At 46.6% G+C, this 19,360-nt stretch overlaps 1 protein-coding gene across 18 annotated transcripts in view; it reads right to left on the bottom strand.

Moving 5' to 3' along the window:
- FBRSL1 (fibrosin like 1) overlaps positions 1-19,360 on the bottom strand; it is a 515,953-nt gene that overhangs the window by 368,051 nt on the left and 128,542 nt on the right. For all 18 annotated transcript variants that reach the window (XM_084538835.1, XM_084538855.1, XM_084538854.1 and 15 more), the window contains exon 2: positions 10,304-10,504. In XM_084538835.1, the coding sequence (XP_084394961.1) occupies positions 10,304-10,504 (201 nt within the window). The remainder of the gene's footprint in view (positions 1-10,303; positions 10,505-19,360) is intronic.

Raw genomic sequence — 19,360 nt, 5'->3', positions numbered from 1 at the left:
CCCTAACTAAAACTGCAGATGTACTCCACAGCAGACCTACCTGACCAGCTGAACCATCTCCATCTTCCACATTAAACGACTGAGAGACTAACTCCAAAACGATACCTATGACTGACACTACAGCCAATAAACGTCATGTTAAATTACAAAAGATTGCCCTACAGCCACTCAGAAGTTTTGAGAACCAGCAGAAAGACAACTTTATGAGCTCCAGCACCACCTTCCAAGAGCCTGCAATATTACAACACTGGAAGGCTATTCATCAGCACGCTGTTATTCTAGCTGTGCTGGACAGCATCCACAACTTGATCCATTACTTTGTCCCTGGATTCTTTTAGCAATATTATTCCAGTGGTTAAGGTTTCCCTGGAAAAGGTTTTTCCCTTGTTCTTACTATTCTGTGACAATGAGTCAAGAAGTGCCGTAAGAGGAAACAGTGCAAAATGAAACCTGTTACTACTCTTCAGCTTTAACTCGCACTGGATTTGCAGCAGCTGAAGGAAGAACCGAGCCTGTGCACCTTTCCCTAGTGCATAAATCAAAGCTTTTAACCAGGCAAAAGTGAAATGTGGAAGGAAAGGTGAAGCTGAAAGATTTGTTTTTAAATTAAATAACCTGCATGTATTTACATAATTGACTTTAAACACTGAGTTTCAAAATCCCAAGTAATATTTTGCTTGGTAACCTGAACAGCTCCAACTGCAAAGAAACAAAACTGAGAGGAAGTTACGAGAGAGAAAAAAAAAAAAAAAAAAGCTTTTGCATATAGCAATAATAAAAGTTTGTGTCTAATTCTTATATTTAAAAGTTGAAATTCTCCTTGCTAGGAGTTTTTATTCTTTTTTGAAAAAAATTAACTTCAAGGCTCAACTTCAGAAGAAATTGAGAATAAATTTACAATGCTAATTCCTGAAAAAAACTACATACAGGCATGGCATATTTCAATTCTTGAATTAACAAAATACGTACATATCTGCTTCTTAGGAGTTCCTCAAGCAGTAACCTTGGAAGAGTTTTAAATCTACCACAAACCTCTGCTGGCTTTATTTAATTCATCTTTTCAGACAAAATAGTGGAGAAAATACTGTGGGTTTCATATACTGGCTTTGCCAAATAAACAGTGCAATGGCAGTCACCTGAATAGCTAACTGCTTGAACGCATAAAGGAAAAAAAAAAAGTGCTTATTTTACCTAGGAGATGTCTTGAAACCAAAGACACACTTACTCAAGCTGCGTGTATTCTCAGCAGCTCACGTAAACCACCCATCAGGCAGCAGTATGAAAATCTGCTCCCTTAAGAATCCGCACGGCAAAGAGAGGCTGAGGGATGTGGTAACACTGCCCGGGGCTGCAGTCTGAGGCAGGAGCAACTGCGAGGTGGAAAACAGCGTCATCTTTGATACGCTTCCACAAGGAAAGCCAAGAGAGCTGGACCAGCGCCATGAAATGACTTCAGGCAAAGTCCAACAATTGCCAAAGCCGTTCTGCTGCCGCTCCTGACGCACTGCTGCCAGCCACCTTTTGCAGGAATGGAGATCCATGGACAGCAGTACCCAACGACAAGTTCTGTGCATTTGAAGTAACAGTATCCCATTTAAAAGAAATGTAATTCTGCCTCCACCATCAATAATATTGGGGTACCATTTTCCTATTTGTTCCTTAGGTTTAGACTGGAGCAGGACAAGTGGTTTATGGTTATAAGCACATTAGAGGAAGAATACTTCGTCTATGCTTAGTTCTCACTCACGACAATACATGTATTATAGAGCGTCTCCCAAAAACCACAGGATGATCAGTCCAGGAACCAAGTCGAAGTTGAGGGACCAAGGAACCCTACCTGCTGCCGTTTGGAGACATGCATTTTACTGCAGACCTGTGGTGCAAGCCCCAGACCAGAGGCTACAATTAAATAACAGATGCCAAGCTCTTCAGCGAGCACAAAGTTAGGCAGCCAGTGGTTACGTCAAGATTGAGTAACTCTTCAGACAGTTCATGCCCAAACCAGAAAAACAACATGAGCAGAAGCCACGGTTGCTTCAGCTGCTTCTAGGTCCTCGCCTGTTCTGCAGCAACTACCTGAGGCCCGGGGAAAGGGCCCTGCCCAGCTCACAGGACACCTGGACCGTGCCCTACCCCACCACCACAAAATTATCAAGAAAAACCTCCAGCCTCCATCCAAAGCTCAGAATTTCTTCAAACAGCACACACACCAGCACTAGCCAGAGAAAGAGCTCCTCTCAAACAGCCCTGTTGCTGTGCTCCTTTCTGTTTGCTCAAGCCACGAGATCCACCAGCAGTGCTCTCAGAGCGGCTCCTCTCTTCTCCAATAGCAGACACAAATAAAACCTCCCAAAAATAAGAAGAGAGGATACAGAAAGAGGACATTGTGCATTGTGTCAGCCAATTAAACTCAGAGAAAAAGATACAAGTGGTTATAGCTTCCTGTAAATTACTTTGTGTAATTAAATCCCCTTCTCTAAATTACAAACCATTTAGCTCTTCTTTTATAACAACGTAACCAATGACCACCAACAACCTTTTACATAGTCTGATGCCACGTAAGTTGTTAGCGATGAAATTTCCCTTTTATTTCCTCCTTTCAAAAGGAGCCACTGTAATGCTACCCACTCACAGCTACTTAGAGAACATCAGCGAGAAGAGAGGCTTGCTTTATTTTCCCTTATTCTGAGGCTGAGGCAGTATTTAAGCACGCGTGGCCTATCTGAGGTCCTCATCAGTCCTCCAGCTGTAGACAGAGAAGGTAAAGGTGGCCTGCAAGCGTTTCAGCACAGAGTTACAACCACTTTCATTCTCCACATGCCTACAACATAACTTTCTTGCACCGTAGCAGCACGCTTCACCATTTTCCTGTCACTTGAACTTCCTGTCCTTCGGCTCCGAAAGCACCAGGAATATCAGGTCAGCTCTCCCCTGTGGGGCTGGGGCGAGCCCTGGGAGCGGAGAAGTGCTCCGCGCAGCTCCCTGCAGAACGCAGGGCTCAGGAGCTGCCCCTGCAGGCTCCGCACGGCTGAGCTCCGCCAGGCCACGCGCCACCATGGCTGCAGTTATCGACCTCCTCGGATGGGAACTGACGTGCAGATGGCAGGCACCCCGAGCCGCTGCGCTTTGGCTCCGCTAGAGGTGGCGTCAGGAGCCCGAACGGAGCGGCGGTGCTGGCAGCATCAGCGCGTTAATCACCGCGCTCTCCAGACCAGCTCCAACACATGTGAAAAGCGCCAGCGGCCATCTGGAGGCATGAACACATTGCTGCCGCCCAAATGTCGCTCAGTGGTAGAGGTGAACGGGGACAGGCAGGGGAATTTTGGAGAAGAGCATGAGCAGGGACAAACAACACAGCAGCCTGGGCACAACCCACTGCCAAGCGTGCTCGCGGGCACTGAGCCCCTCCAGGAGGACTTGCAGAGTCCAACAAACGGGCACGTGGAGCAACGGGGTTGCGAAGGGAGGGACAGCTGCAAACGGGCACCTGCTGGTCCAGACGAGTGAACAAGCATTTTGCTGCAGCACTGGGGGTAACAGAAAGCCACGTTCCCCTCACTACAAAGCTTGCAGCAGCCCCAACTTGCTTCAACATCACTGTTCAGAAAGCAGCAACTGCAGTGTAATGAAATCCAGCATGTGCTTCTGCTTCATGCTTTGGTTTTGTTCTAAAAACCAGTTGGGTTGCACCTCCCCCACCCCCAGTTCTAACAAACATTGTCTCCACAATTTATGTTTCATTACCAGAACTGCGCAGGGTTTTGAAATACATTTTCCAGCTTAAGCACAGGCCTTCCCCTGCTGCAGTTCCCAGGGGTTTTATGGCACTGTTTTGCACGATTCACCCCGAAGCACAGTGCGTTAGACATCTGTTAAGGAAGCCGTGCTACATCTCAAAGAATGGGGACAACCCAGTGATGACTGAAGTTACCTGTGCCACAGCTGTAACACCACACTAAAATGCCTATGGCTCGTACAGCACTTTGAAGGGCCACCGAGCAAACAAAGCACACCACAAAGTTCTCCTTTTGCAAAGTGGGCTCTGCAGTGACTTGAAGAATCTCTGCAAATTCTTGGATGAATTTAGTAAAAACAACAGCACTCCTTTGTAATAGCAGGGTTTCATTTGGGATATAAACACCCACTATTTATTTACAAAGGATTTTTCCTCCTCCTGCCGCTGCTGTGCTATGCCCACTGCTTCCCTTGTACTTTGATGCAGAAAACAGAATACCAAGTGCCTAACCAGGACTTAAAGCAGATTTTTAAATTAGTTCCTGACAGTGCAAACAGATTGCTATTGATGGAAATGAGGCTGATTTTAGGCCTTGGATTAGCAAACCTAATGACTAAATACTGTATTGCCCATTTCAGTGCTTGCACCGTTACTCCCCAGTGGTTTCCCAGGCAGCTGTGAAGTCTCCGCGCCTGCAGATTAGCGCAGGAGAGCAGGGGAAGGCCATCTGTGCCTGCCCCGTGCTCAGACGGAAACAAGGAGCTCCCCGACCCCCCGGGGCAGCCCCCCGGCACTGCAGCCTGGCGAGGAGCTCTGCAGCCAGCCGGGCTGCTCACTCGCTGCAGGCCAGCACGCTGCGGGAAGTGCCATGATGACCTGGAGCAGCACACCGCGCTGCACCCCAGAACTGACCCCAAGCAGACAGCGAGTGCCAGCCCAACTCTGCCAGCAATCGTGAGTGCTTGCTTAAACTCATTGGTACAGAGCTGGTATGTCCAAATTGTACGTGCTTGTACTTACAGAGGTAGAAATGGATCCTGTTCTGAAGCAATGCATGAAGCAATGTTTTCCTGATTAAAAGAAAATGGACATTTTTGTTCCCCCTTTTGCTCCCTTGTTTAGTTTCAAAGACCATTTAAGTAACAATATCTGCTAACAGAAACGGTAACTTCAATTAGAAACAAAAAGAAACTGGCTTGTATAATTTCAGCATTCAAAAGCAGTGAAATGCAAACACCAGAAAAGCACAAAGCAAACCAATCCCCAAAACCCACATTAAAGGCACCTTTTTTTCTTTTTTTTTTTTTTTTTTTAGCTCTCTAGCACTCACTTGCTTTTAATAGCCTGAGATATTTAAAGTAACAATAAGATACTATTATATTCAGGCCCTAGTAGGTGCAATTCAGCTTCCAAGTGCTACAGTGAGACAGAAGGCCAGGAGTATCCACCGCCCTCCCCTGGCCTACAAAGACTCCAGGGTTTTGCTTCTGGACTCATTCTCCTACGTGGGTGCTGAGCCTCAGCTGAAAAACGCCTATTTCAGCCCCTCATCTCCCACATCACTAAGCAAACACTGCCTCCAGCCCACCAGTGGCTTCAAAAACTCATCCAAGTTTCAGCATTGCCGTTTATCATTATCTGAAAAAAAAAAAAAAGCAAATAAAAACCAAACAGCTACGTGTTCCTACTGCCCACCCGTCAGCACGAGCAGTGTGATGCTGAAGGAATTATGCCAGGTCAGGTATCCCGGCAGCCAGACACAGTTCTCGACTGTTTCTCTCTATCTTGGGAAGAGTCCCATAGCCTGTCAGTACCACCACACAGAACGGAGCCACGGGCACGTAACTGGTTTGAAGGCAAGCTCTTGGTTTTCACCTGGACATCAGCAGAAACATCCATCCTGGATGGAAAATGATTTGGCATGTATCACCTTCAGCTCAGCTCAGAAGTAACCCCGAGCGGTGGTGTTCTGGGGGTGTATATTCTCCAGTGAACGTTGGGTAACAAGCTGAAGAGCACCACGGAGAAATCACATGAATAGGTAATCAAACATGTTAATGTAATTTAGTAGTTCCAGTCCAGCAAGAACCCCAGCAACAACATACATTAATCATCAGCAACGCTCAGCAGCCTGACAAAGGCTGGGAGTGAATGAGACACAGGAATTAGCTCCGCTTTCCCACCCCTAGGAAGCTCTTCTGAAGTCACGGAGATGTCACACCTCCAGAGCAAGATGACAGCATTAGCTGTCTTGCCCTTTCCTCCCATGCTCCAAAGCCAGCACGCTATTTATGAGCACTAAATACGTGCTACAGCACCCTGTTCTCATCTGCTTCTTTGAGACTCTTCCTCATCTTGGGTGACCTAAACAGTGGGTGCGAAAAGGAAGGAGGAGGTGTAAGACAGTCATCTTCATGACATATGACTATTTGCAGCACAGAGTGCTATTAAACCACATTTAACATCTAATCACATTCAGTACGCTACGAGGCTCCTGAGCTGACTAACCACAGAGCTGAGGTTAAGCTAACTTGAAGCATCAGCAACTCCTTCCACTAGCACCAGCTCTTCAGAAGGAGGCCAGTCCACTTCCAGCCACCACGCAGGGCAGCAGCGGGTCCTGAAGGCCGGGGGAAAAAGGAGGTCACCCGACAGGCAGGCCGACCCTGTCCGTTCAGCAGCATCAGCAACTCCAAAAGGTAACTCAAAACCAAAGGCAGCAAAGAGCTCAGCTAGATGAAAGGCAGATGTAAAGCTCAAAGCAGATGTAAAGCTCAAAGGGGGACTCGGAGAACTACAAGAATGATGCAGACAGCACGAGGAGGCACAGCTGGAACTGCGAGGCCCCCATCTCCCAGCCCTTACCTCATCCACACGAATTATCCACCCAACCACAGAGGAACCCCTCGGACAGGCAGCGGGCTCCTCTCCCCTGCAGCTGCAGCGGGGCTCCCTTCCACTGCCAACTGGGTTGCACTCGGACGTGGCTTTTAAGAAAAGCAATCACCCACAAACGTTCGCAGGGTGGAGGCAACACGCTTTCAAACAGGGCAGTGCTACCACAGGCATCTGGCCATTCTAAAATGACACTTCTTTAAACGCTTTCTTGTTTCTTGACACACACCTGATGACTGCGAGTGGTTTTGGTGCTTCCTATCTGAGAGCAGCAGTTCCAAGTCAGCACCTTCTCCAGCACACACGCGGAGAACAGCCCCAGATCCTGACACGTCTTGGCCAAAGGACCCACACCTACATGAAACGCCCTTTGTTCCCCCTGCTTGCCTACAGCAGGGAATTAATGTGCTTGAAGGATTTTTATGCACGGTTGCAGTAACAGGCTGGGGAGGGCAGGTTAAATCCCACAACCCTCTGCCCACACCCCGAGGTACACGAGAACCTCGGGAGCAAGTTCAGGAGCACGCAGGAAACTGGATGTTTTGTCAAAAGGAGCGAAGCGTTAATCTGATTTTCTAAACAAAGCAGACAACCTGGCACTCAAAGCAGCTTACCACTTTGCACCTCCGTACAAGGCTTAGCAGAATGCCATAATTATAATGCCCAATTTGATTTATTAGAGGAGGCTGCTCAGGAAAGATGACAATTCAGTAGCATTGTGAAGAGAAGGGATGAGAGTATAAGGAAAGCTGCAAATTGATCAGCAATTTCTAAGCAACGTCTCAATATAATTAGCATTAATTACAGTAAGCTTTCCAAATTAGGTATAAACCTATGTTTAATAACCCTGAGATGCAAAAATTCCCCCAAATTCCAGGGAACTTAATATTACAGCCAATTTGTCTAGACAGTTTGGCAGGAAACACCAGAATTCTAGGTGTGAAGTTTGTGGTTATTAAAAAAAATATTTAGGTTGCTTATATCATTTGCATAATTAGGTTGAACTAAGAAAAGCTTTGTTTATCCACCTTGGATTTTGCTGCTTTCATCAACCTTACAGGCCTGAAAACTTGTATGGCTTTCACAACTATATCAGCTAGGATAATACAAGGTATTTCAAAAGCTCCCTTTTCAATAAAAGATGAATTCTAAGTGTGACTTGTTTGAAAAGGTGCGGTATATTAATGAGTGAGTCATCACAGGTTTTATTTTATACTCTTTGTGCAAGCTCCTCGTCCTTTTTGGAGTTTGTTACTTATATCATTGGGGGGGGGGGAATTAAACAATGGGGGAAAGAAAAGTGAGTTCAGAGTTTCATGAATGTGGCAGCAAATATCCTGTCTAATCACCAAAGGCAGCCAAACACTAGCCAGAAGAAACACACAGCAACGTTCTCATTTTTCAGAGCAGAAATACAAGGAATCCAAATGCTTGGTAAACTGAGGCTGTAGAATATAATTACAGAAACTGGAATTTGGCATGTGTACCCAACCCTGCTGTCCCAAGGGTTTGTAGGGAAGTGTCAGGAAATCCCTACTGGCCACAACTACTGAAATTCACTTTTATATTTCATGTAGAAAATGTCAATATTAACAGCCTTTTCCTCCCATGCAGCAGGCTGAGGAGCCAGCTCACCCTGGCTCCAGGAAGACCCTGACCTGACATACCCACAGCAAAAACCTGAAACGCACCAAACTCCTTGCAGTTTAAGTTTAGACTGGAAGGAACAACTCTCTAACCCTTAGAAAGACAGTATTTACTGAAGCCAAGCTTTCATGTCACAGAAATTTTGAAGGCAATTGAGGGCTAATGACCTCCTGTGGAGCTCCGTGTTCCCACACCCGCACCGTACGGCTCAGCTGCATCAACATGAGCATTTGTAGGGTTACTCCATGAACCAGCACTGCAAGGTGAGACAGCCTCATGTATACTTCACAAGGGGGTGCTGGATTGATGTTTGGGCTTTTTCAGGTAAATAAAAAAAATTGACACAACAACTGCTTCACAGAGGCAGAAGTCAGAGGAACTGATGGAGTGCAGTGTCACAATCCTAGCACCTAGGAACACCATAAAGCAATATTGCTTCTAAATATTTCTATCAGAGCCAGGGCCTTCTGGTGAAATAATCCACCATTTGTGGATTCTGATGTCAAGAGAGGGTCCCAGTTGCTCAAGCTTTCACTGAAACTAAAGTATGCATCTATTTACCCATAATAAAGAGATATTTTAATTTGCACAGACTGCTTATTTGTGCACAAACACATTACACCTGTAACCAGAGGGGGGAACTGAAACCCAATCACTTGACTACTAGAAGAAGCAAACAAGAAATTTGATATGCTTTAGCTCTATATACACTGACATCTTTTCTAAAAACAAAACATTTGGTATCACTTTGGGGAGCTAAAAGGAAAATAAACACAGCAAATATTTTACTAGAAGCGCACAGTTACATGATTTGCTACCTAAATGTTTACAGGCAGAGAAGTAGTAACAATTGCACAGAAGTTATTTGTAGTGATTAATTCCCACTATTTTTCTTTAAATCAAAATGAAGAAAATGGGACTGTTTCTAATTCTTTAATGATAACAATCAGCCACTAGAAGAGCAGGGCCAAGAGCTGACCAACAGACCTTCTAATGCAAAACATGGTAAGCCCTTTTGAATGAATATCCTAGAATTTAATCACAAATGGTTGTGTATGGTGGAGAAATTACACAGGAGGCCAAGTTAGATGACCTTATTGATCCTTGCAAGTCCAAAAATATTGGAAGTCTTTGAAAAAACACTTCCAAAAAATGGTGAATTCAATCTCCTGTTGAAGACAGAGACACAGAGAGAAACGATTTCACAAAGCAGAAAGTGCACTTGGGTTAAACAGCTTTTTTTCTGCACCACAAAGAATTCAAGATAGCTTTTCATTGCAGTATACTTTTCAGCTTGGAACGAATGCTGGAGGGTCAAGTACACTGATCTTCCCACTGGCTGCCATTTGGCACCGTGCTAATGGACAACTGGAAAAGTGTTCATAGATACAGGCTGCTGTGCCAGGTGGATTTCCAACTGATGAATGAGCACTGAGTCACCAGCAAACCTCCATGCTGAGCAGCAATAAGTGATAAACAGCCTGCCAACCATCGTGCCTCTCCTTTGTCACCTCCCTGGCTCTGCACACACTGTGGTTAAGACGGGAGTCTGTACAACCGCCCCCTCCGGCACCACAACTCTTACTGAATTCATGCTCTATCACGTTTCGAAGGGCACAGAGAAAAGACTCCCAAAATCACAACTTACACTAAACTGACTTCCAACGTCTGCAGTACTTGAATATTCCCTCCTTCCCAGGATACTTCTTTGGGGGCACACGAACTTAATTCATGAGATGGACACATTCACACTTGCAACTTCCACGAGCACATTAACAAGCAGGTTTTCTCCAAAGAAGGCTACAATCTGCCTAGGAGCCACAAACCTATAGTGTGAATTACTACACTTTCTCAAACCTGCAGGATACAAAGGAGATCTGCTCCTTCCTTCCCACATCACCCAGCACACCTGGGTTACCAGAAGTACCAGAGAAGCCATTTTACATTAGCAACCCCAGCCTACGAACAGGACAAGATTTCCACGGCCACGACGCAGTCATTTCAGGTGAGAAACGATTCCCCTACCTGTTTGGTTAGCTTCAAAGGGAGTTTCTTCTTCACCCGTTCTTTGCCTCTTTCTGCCTCTCTCTCAGAGCTCCCAGCATCATTATTATGGCCATTTTCACTTGGCTCAGCAGACACACAGTTTTCAGATTCTCTAGGTTTCTTTCCTGGATGCCTCTCCCATTTCTCCTTCCGCTCCTGAGGCTTTAGTGACATGTCCTTCTGCAACGAAGAAGGAAAATAGTACATCCTTTAAATTCGTTATGACTTAAGCATTAAGCAATATAAATATTAAATAAAAACACAAACAAGACAGCATGTTCTTTCCAGAGATGACTTAAGATGAATAATTAGGCGCACAGAACGCAAACAGTAATTTTAGATTAGATTAGGATGAACACTCTGCAGGCTATGTGTTTGATTAATTTCAGAGATGCTGGAACTGGTTATGAAAATGAGTTTGCTTCAGATTAATTCAGGAACCATATGTCAATAGCACCTAAACAAATCAGCATCCCGAAGAACAGCATTTAACTCCGCTCATCTGAAAGAGGGATGGTTTTTATTTCGTTTTGTTTCTGATCTCAGAAAGTAGCATAGCAGACCCCCCTTGGGCCTGACAGTCTCTGTTTCACAGCGTGTTCATATGGAGAAACACACTTTTAAAGCCTAACACGCATTCAGTAAGCAAGCCGAGATCAATGCCATCTATACACATAACAGAGGTTGAATACTTCTAAGTGTTAAGTGTCTGCCCTGAATCAGAGCTATAACATACAATCTAAACGCAAGTTAAAAGCTGGTCTGTCATGTCACGGCGATTAAAACGAGGAAGTGAGATCAGAGAAGGGAATTACTATCGCTGTCCCTGGCATCTCTGAGAACTGTAAGCCGAACTCTCGGTGACAACTTATCGACCTCTCCCCCTAAACACATGGTACAGAAAAAGAGCTTAAGAAACAATATACTAAATCACTAAGACGTGAGTTCATTACAGCTGGTTAAGATTTTCACTATGTCTTTTATTAACTGCTGAAGGGTCAAAATTAAGCCTTCTGGAATGCTTTGCAGACTCCATACCAATTAATTTTTTACGCAAGGTAACTGCATCAGATTAGGAAATACCTTCAAAAGCAATGCTGACCATGCCAAAACATGTCAGCATCAGCCCGAGAAATGTTTCCAAATGTCTCGCCCCCCTCCTGACTGAATTACACCGTTAGCATTGGTATCCTACAGGAATGGAGCACACAACACAACCCGCTCATATTAACAAACACACCTTTGCTACCGCTACAGAGCTCACAGAAATCATTAGCTCTCTAGCCTCTCAAAATCTAAAGCCCAACAAAAAAAGAAAATTGGGAATTGGGATGAAATGCCCTGCTGATTGCTCTAGATTACTTCCTCCCCCTCTCGTTTAATTAGTGAATTGACTGCCTTAGCATGCAACATGCTGATTGCACTCCAAATCACTCACCGCTTCAAGTTGCCCTTCCTTGGGAAGCAAGATGATGCACTGACACTTTTAGGGCAGCAGAGACATGGGAACTTGAGTCACAGTGATAAACTACATAGAGTTGTTTCCTATTCCAACCCAGGCCAAAAGACAATTAATTATCCAGCAGCCAGACAATCCCTACAGACCTCAGGCAGGGGTCCTCTGAGAGGCTGGCAAGCTCCTCTTAAAGCACACATATACACAGCAAGTTGGAAACAACAACAACAACAGAAACAAAACAGAGAGATACCACTTCCCACCCCCAAATTAAATTAAGTAGCACTGTCTCAGAGGCGCAGAACAACAGAATACAGCTCAGCTTGCCAAATCCGTAACTAGCGAAAGAGCAAAAAAATGATTGTCTGGCATTATTCACTGTGAATGATGAAATGAAGAATACCAATTAGCATGTAGTTGCTCGCTTTGGTTTTTAGTTTTAAGATAACACTCTACAGCAGCAGTCTGAGATGCCACTAAAAGAAGGTCACACTGTCCTATTTGCTGAGAAGCTGCTGAGATAGAAATCAAAATGCTAAGCTTTAGTAACTAATCAGAAACTAGCGCAATGGAAATGACATCTGCTAACTGATACTCAGCAAAACATTAGAAACAGAAGTCACCAAAAACGTGCACTTCTTCATAAAGCCAGCTGCAGCTGCAACGTGACGGCAGACGCAGGGAAGATGCTGCACAGAGCAGCATGGGCCCCGCTGAGGGAGAAAGGAGGCAGTGGTAAGTCAATGTCCCCACCCGAAAGCACCAGAAAGTCAGGCAGTCCTGGCCCACCTGTCATGTTCACTTCTGAAGCTGCTCTCAAAGGCAGTAAATGGCAGTTTAGGTTTTAATTCCAGCTGGCTTCGCATGGGGATTGAACTCCTCTGCATGCCTCAGGGAGTTCTCCCTCAGTACCACCCACAGCACACTCACTGCAGGTTTTGTAAGACTCACTTTCCCTCAGAACTAGTCAAGAAAGCTGCATTTTTCCCCTTACTGAAACTGGAAATGAAATTCCATACTTCGAAATTTGGCTTTTTATCCCCATTTTGTTTTGAGATTTAAGGTTGCCTCATCACTGAGCTACTAGCAAAATTAATTCAGGGAGTACACTCCTAACTGGATCGCCGCCAAGCAAATAACGCATTCACTCGCAACACCACTTGCGTTCAAGAATCTCAAGCACTTCCCAGGCAGCCCTGCATTAAGACCCAGGCTCCGGTAGCCAAGGCTGCTGCTTGCCTAGGGGATGAAGGCGGAGAGAGGCATCCTCGGCTCTGCAGCACGTCTGGGGCCACCGTGGGGAAGAAGCCAAGTTTCTCAGCCCTGTGACAAGGGAGATTATTCCCTGGTCCCACTCCTCCCCACTCCAGCAGAGGATGCCGCTCACAGGGCTTCACTTTTTCTGGGAGTGCAGGATGCTGAACTCAGCTGCTGCCTACTGACCGAGGGCGACAGCGGGGCTGGTTTCTTTGCAGTGAAACACAGACCTCTCTGCAGCCTCAGGCAGAGAGCAGGAGGGGACTAACAGGGGCTCTGTTCTTGCCTCCTTTGTTTCCTTGTTTTATTTACTCTACTAAAACAACCCTCCAGCAGTTGCTCTTTTACTAAAGTTTATGACCTCCAAGTTGGGGACCTCATTTAGCACAAGAGCTTACTATTCTTGGATGTGCTTGTGCATAGGCAATTTTTGGAAAATGTAAGCGCATACAGAATACACAGAATGCTGCTGCGGTGAACACTGACTGGTGCACGATGACTTCAATCCAGCGAGTCCAGCCCGCAGGTGAGTCTGGCCTTGTGGCAAACCGCTCCCCTGCAGCCTTCCCCTGAGAACCATGGACCTGCAGCTGGTTTCGCCCTTTGCACATCACATAAAACCTCGGGGATCCCCAGGCAGTGCCTGAGGTCACAGCCCAAGGTCAGAAGGACTCCGCCTCCATCCAAGGCTTTCTGGCAGAGCTGCCCCCCCGGCGTTCGGAGCCCGTATGCCCCTGCAGCAGGGAGGGCTGGTGGATGCGGGCCTGCTCCCTGTTCTCAGCTCCAGGAAGGAGATTGCCAAATCTCGTTCCAAAATCCACAAAACCATTTCGCTCCTTACTACTTGCTGCTGCTAGGGCTGTCTCCTACCTGTCCTCACTTCAAAATCTCTCTCACACCTTCCAGGGCAGGCTACAGCCTCTCCATCTGCAGCCCCTCGTCTGTCTGGGCCCCAGACTGCGAGCAGATGGCTCCAACTGGCTGCCTGCGCACAGGGGAAGGATCGGGCCTTTCCCCAGAGCCTCCTTCCTGGCAGTCACCACACGAAGCACGCAGACTCTATCACCCCATTTGTTTATTCGGATGTACAAGTATCAAAGACCACGTCCAGCTGAAAACCTAACTGTGGTAACCTCCTCCCTGCGCCGAGAAAGGCCTCAGCATGGGCTGGCAACCCAAACATGTCAACCAGATTCCGTGACAGATTTTTACCACAATAAAATCTTGATAAATGCTTTTTCACTTCTATTTTGGCCCAGGCTAGTTACAGTTGTACAACTGCACCTCTGCTCGCAGTGGAGCTGGTGACATCCCTCACCAGATGAAGGCTCCTTCCCCCAAGCTGCTTCTGCCAGCGGCACGCAGCCGCCATCTCCAGCGAGACGCGAGGTGCGCAGCCCTCGCTTTACAAATAAAGCTATGAATAATGCGGGTGCACGGCTGTTGGCTTCGGAACGAGATTGTTCTCACCCCTCAAGTGCCACAGCAAGCAATTTCTGCACAGTGGTCTCCATGTCGTCTGTTTGATCAGGAAATAACCACCAGCCCTAGAGGGCCCTGGCGCAAGCTCACACCCGCGGCTACCCGCTGGCTGCAGTTATCACCGCGTGTTTGCTCAGCCCGGCTCAGGCTCTGCCTTAATCCTCTGAGTTTGCACAGCTATTTGAGATCTCAGAGAGCATGCAGGGGGAGGCTTGGGTTGTAAATACCTTTCAGAGAGAAGGAACACAAAGAGCGAGAAAAAAAGCACAAAACCACACAGCTAGAAGAAAACCTCAAGTGTGCTGCTGCGGGGTGCAGAGGACAAAAATAACATCTACCATTAGTAAAATAACAACCCTCAGCCCTCAAGCATCACTTAGAAATGCAGCCCTGGTGTGAAACCATGTCTGTTACAATCCCCTGTCTCCAAGGTCCATCGGACACTGCAAGCCTCACACGGGCAGCCAAGGACTGGTTACACTGCTCTGTTGCCAGGCTGCCTCTGCTGACTTTAAAGGATTATATGGGCTGTTTTCCCAGAAGGGAAACAGCCTCCAACTCTCTCCACAGCTACCTCACAGGCTGTTCATTCCAGCACTTATTCCTTAAGTTGGGGAGCATGAAATATCCTGCTGAACATCAAACAGGAGAAGGATTCACGCACAGGAAATACAAGGAAAGTGCTGTCGCTGAGAGTGCCCCCACTTGTCCCTGCTTCTGCCTCCCGCTGCTCTCAGCAAAACTGCAATGGAAAAGCCCCCGAGGATCTGAGCACCATCTATCCTTATATTAACTTCAGCATGCAATTAGCAGTAGGGCTGTCAAACACATTTGTTTAACAGTTCAGAGAGAGATCGTGGCTCAGAGATCAACTGGAACAGATTTACTTTTAATTAGGGTTTTTGTTGGTGCCGGTTGGTTGTGCTGATTTCTTTAATATTCCTACTGACCTGGTACCCAGTTTGTACAACAACACCACAGAAGCAAATGCTGCTTTAATAATCTTTTGCCTTCTAAGTAGAAAAAGTACTTCACAGATACTGACAATACCTCTACTAATAGAAAACTATCGTCCATTTTGTTGCATAGAGGTGACACAAGAGACAGCAATTTAAAGGGAAAGATAATACTGGAGAGGTACATGAGAAAGACTCAGGAAAGAAATGAACTTCAGAGAAGGAGAAACCACTCCAAGATCAGGATCTAGCACAAGAAAAGAGGAATAGCCAACAGGCAGATGAAATGAAGTGAATAAGAAAAAAACAGGGAGAGATATGGGATGGGAAAATGGTAACTGTACCAGCAGACGGCTAGCAGGTATGACCACCAAGATGACTGAAACCGAACTCTGTGCTGAAACTGTGCTGAAAAAGGCAGGAAATAGGTGGAGACTGAAAGAGCAGCAGGAGCAGGCACAAACGGTGGGAGAAGAGGAGTCTGAGAGCTCTGCCTGGCGAGCTCTGGGGCAGAAAGCCCCGCCGAGGGGGGCACAGGAGGCAGGCGCGTGCCCACGGCTGCTGGCTGGAAGCGTGGCCCGGCAGCTGGGGCAGCAGGCTGCTGGCACCCCGGCCGCGAGGCTGCAGCTTTCCCGGAGGGGGAAGCTCTCACTTTTCCTGTAACATAACACACGCTTGTTTGTTTTACTTTCCCACCCTCTCTTCTCCCCCACTGCGAGCTTCACTGAAAATGTAACTCAAGCCCCAAGCCTTTCAGCCAAAGCCACTGCAGCTTTTTTTTTTTTTTTAAAGCAAAAACACGTCTAGGTTTGAAGTGACTCTCTTGCTTTGACCCTACATTCAAGCAACACAATCAATATCAATTAAAATGATTGCAAATGAAATCCTTGCTTGTTTAACCTTAGACTGCAATTCTCCCTTCCTAGCTGACACATTCCAGATGAGTTTGGGTCTTGCTTTTTAAAACGCATCACATTTGCTCTGACCCTGTCAAGTGTTTAGCTCAAGAATAAGATGGCTTTCTGACAAGACAGCTTTGGAAATGTTAAGACATTTGAAGTTGCCACTGGTTTGCAGGTTTATGATACATGATTTAACTTTAAAATAAAAGCGGATGAACCAATAAACTCGGTGTAATTGAAACAGTCAAATTTATTACCAGCGGCTGCGTTCCTGTCACCTGTGAAGAGCTGAAGAGCAATCTGCCGGCACTCTGCTAAATGACCACTTGTTATTGTCTCGCAGGAATTAAGACCTTTGCTGCTAGACCTTGAAGACACTGTACCAAATAAGGTACCTTGGACAAACGTTACTTCAAGCCAAAAATTACAGAAAGGAAGGTCAATGTCATTCTACTTCTAAATGCATTTCAAGCCACTATGCGTTCACAAAGCTTTGCCCGCTTGCAGAACCATTCTGGAAGTGGTGTTTAACAGCAATTTATGGGAACAACAGAAGAAGGAAGGCACACAGCAAATACCTCATCTGTAGGAAGAGGTCAAGGAAATCTGCATGAATGTGAACATATGGCTGTCCATGTTTTCAGTATAAACCTTTCTTCACCATCACCCACAGGGGAGATAGATAAACAAAATCTACTGTTTTAAGCCACAGTCTGCAAGTGCACCAGGCAGCAAGCTTTCGCGTTCTTCCTTCTCCTCCAATTTCCTCTTTGGAGCCTGTGGGTGCCTCACTGCAGAGAATTGCACACATCTTCCCCACTACCTGCTAACAGACATACTGTACAGCTATTAAAACTCCCACAGGTGCTTGCTGTCCATCAGAAAGGAAATGATCCCATTTTAAGCCATCAGTATTTCCTCTAGTGATGGCAGTAAATGCCCGACGAGTGCTCACAGAATTACTGTCAGCGGAAAGTGTGTCAGAGAGCAAGGGAGCTTAAATGATTGAAGGGAAGCTGGGGCACCATTTTCAGGTAGCTGAAATGAGGCATATTGCAAGCCCAGCCTGCCCAGCTTTCACAGCCTGCAGGAGTGCTGAAAGGCACTGCTGTTCATGCTCTGCAAGGCCAACCTGCCCAGCTTCCGCAGCAGATAAAAGTGCATTTAGGCTGAAGCTGCTTTCAGCCAGGACTGTGAGCTCAGCCAGCCCGGTTTACGCAGCGTATGAAGGATTTGGAAAAGAGCTTGTGCTTATCTGACAGCACCTACTTGAGCTGATTCCAGCGGCATCGCCGGGGAGAGCGTGCCTCCTGCAGACCGAGCGCACGAGAAGCGCCGCTCCTGCAGCCTGCCGTCACCTCTGCGAGCATCCTCCCAAGGGGAGCAATCGGGGTGGCAGCATGCGATCCTGGTCTGGCGTTTGGGGGAAAATACTCAGAGTATTGCACTCAGGTGCAAATACTCAGAAGCACTGCTGGGGGCCCATGCTGCTGACAGGCAGCAGTCGCGAGCTTGTTTAAAGAGCACAATATAAACACTTAATCTGAATTAATTCCCCCCTCTGCCCGGATTATGGGAACAGGCACTGCTATCGAAGTCAAACCACTCCCACTGAGTGACAGAATCAGGACTTGAGCAGCCGCTCCTTGCTGCAGCCAGATGTGGCTGGTTCAGCGTTCATTTCCAGCCCTACCAGGAAGGCAGCACAACCCCGAGCCTCCAGCCGCACCAGCTGGCCCCAAGCTGCCAAAGGAGAAGGCACCAGGGTCCTACCAGCCCGGACTGGTACAGCAGATGGATGTTTTACCTGCACCAATTTTCAGTTAAACTTATCAGAAAAAGCAGGAAGGCACCATTGAGTAAAAGATATCTCCAGCCTATTTGTCCCTATGGGCAAGAATACTTAGAAATACCAGCTCCCTAAAATTAGGAACAAAAAGAGATAACACAACCATTTCAAACACTGCAGTGCGGGGGATGTTGTGCTTCCCTGAGCTAAACCAACCTGACCGTGGGCAGACGGACAGGGCTCACGGCTCATTTACCACCGCCGCTGCCTAAATTGGTCTCCTCAATCTATACTTGTGTGTTTGAGGTTTTCATCTTCATAGTGCAAAGTATCTAGCAACCACGTGAAGACTGAACTGGCTACCACGTGAACGAACAGCTTGGGGCTTAGAAACAGTAGCTCTACCCTTAGGTAGGTTGGTCATGAATTCAAGAATCTCAGGCCTGTTTTTTTCAGTAATTCACACTAAAGAAATGCAAAGCTTTCATTTATTTTCTGGGATTCCTAACTCAGCTACACGTGTAGTCTCCACTCGCTTTTAGTGCACACTTCTAAAACGTAGCCATGAAAAATGTACTGCTCTTAAGGCAGCAGCACGTAAGGAATTAAATGCTCCAGACAAATCTCCCATGGGATGACAGACTCAAACGCATCCACTCTGCAAGCAGCTGTGGACGTTCTGAGGTTCTGCCTCCACCCTGAGCTCTGTGACCACCCCCGAGGAAGCACACCGCTCCCAAGGACTCGGCAGAACAGAGGCACGGACGCTGGCTGGCTGCAGCCGAGCAGCTTGACACAGTCTGCACAAAGGAGACGAACGCTCACAAATCCACTCCTGCCAGCTCTCCTAGAGGGGCGAGTCTCCAGAAGAAAAACCAGGCATATCCTGAATCCCTGGTGCTGCATGATAAATTAATTCCTGTTCAAACACTATGACACTAGAGGCATTTTTACCAACTCTGCAGTTGCCCTCAGTGGTAGGCAACAATTTGCAGTTCAGCTGTCATGAGGTCTAGCATGTGTATTAAATAATTAGTCCTCTGGTAGTTTCTTTTGGCTGGGAAACAAATGAGAAGAAATATAAATGATCCAACAACAAGAAATATGTAGAAGGCAGCCACCTCTACAAACAGCTGCCCATAGTATATTACTTCAACCTAATGGGCAAACGCGGAGTGAGGTGACTTCTGGCAC

Source organism: Aythya ferina, assembly GCF_964211825.1.
Source record: "Aythya ferina genome assembly, chromosome: 17".
Taxonomy (NCBI): domain Eukaryota; kingdom Metazoa; phylum Chordata; class Aves; order Anseriformes; family Anatidae; genus Aythya; species Aythya ferina.
Note: the sequence above shows the minus strand (reverse complement) of the source record. Positions and strands in the feature narration are given on the sequence as shown.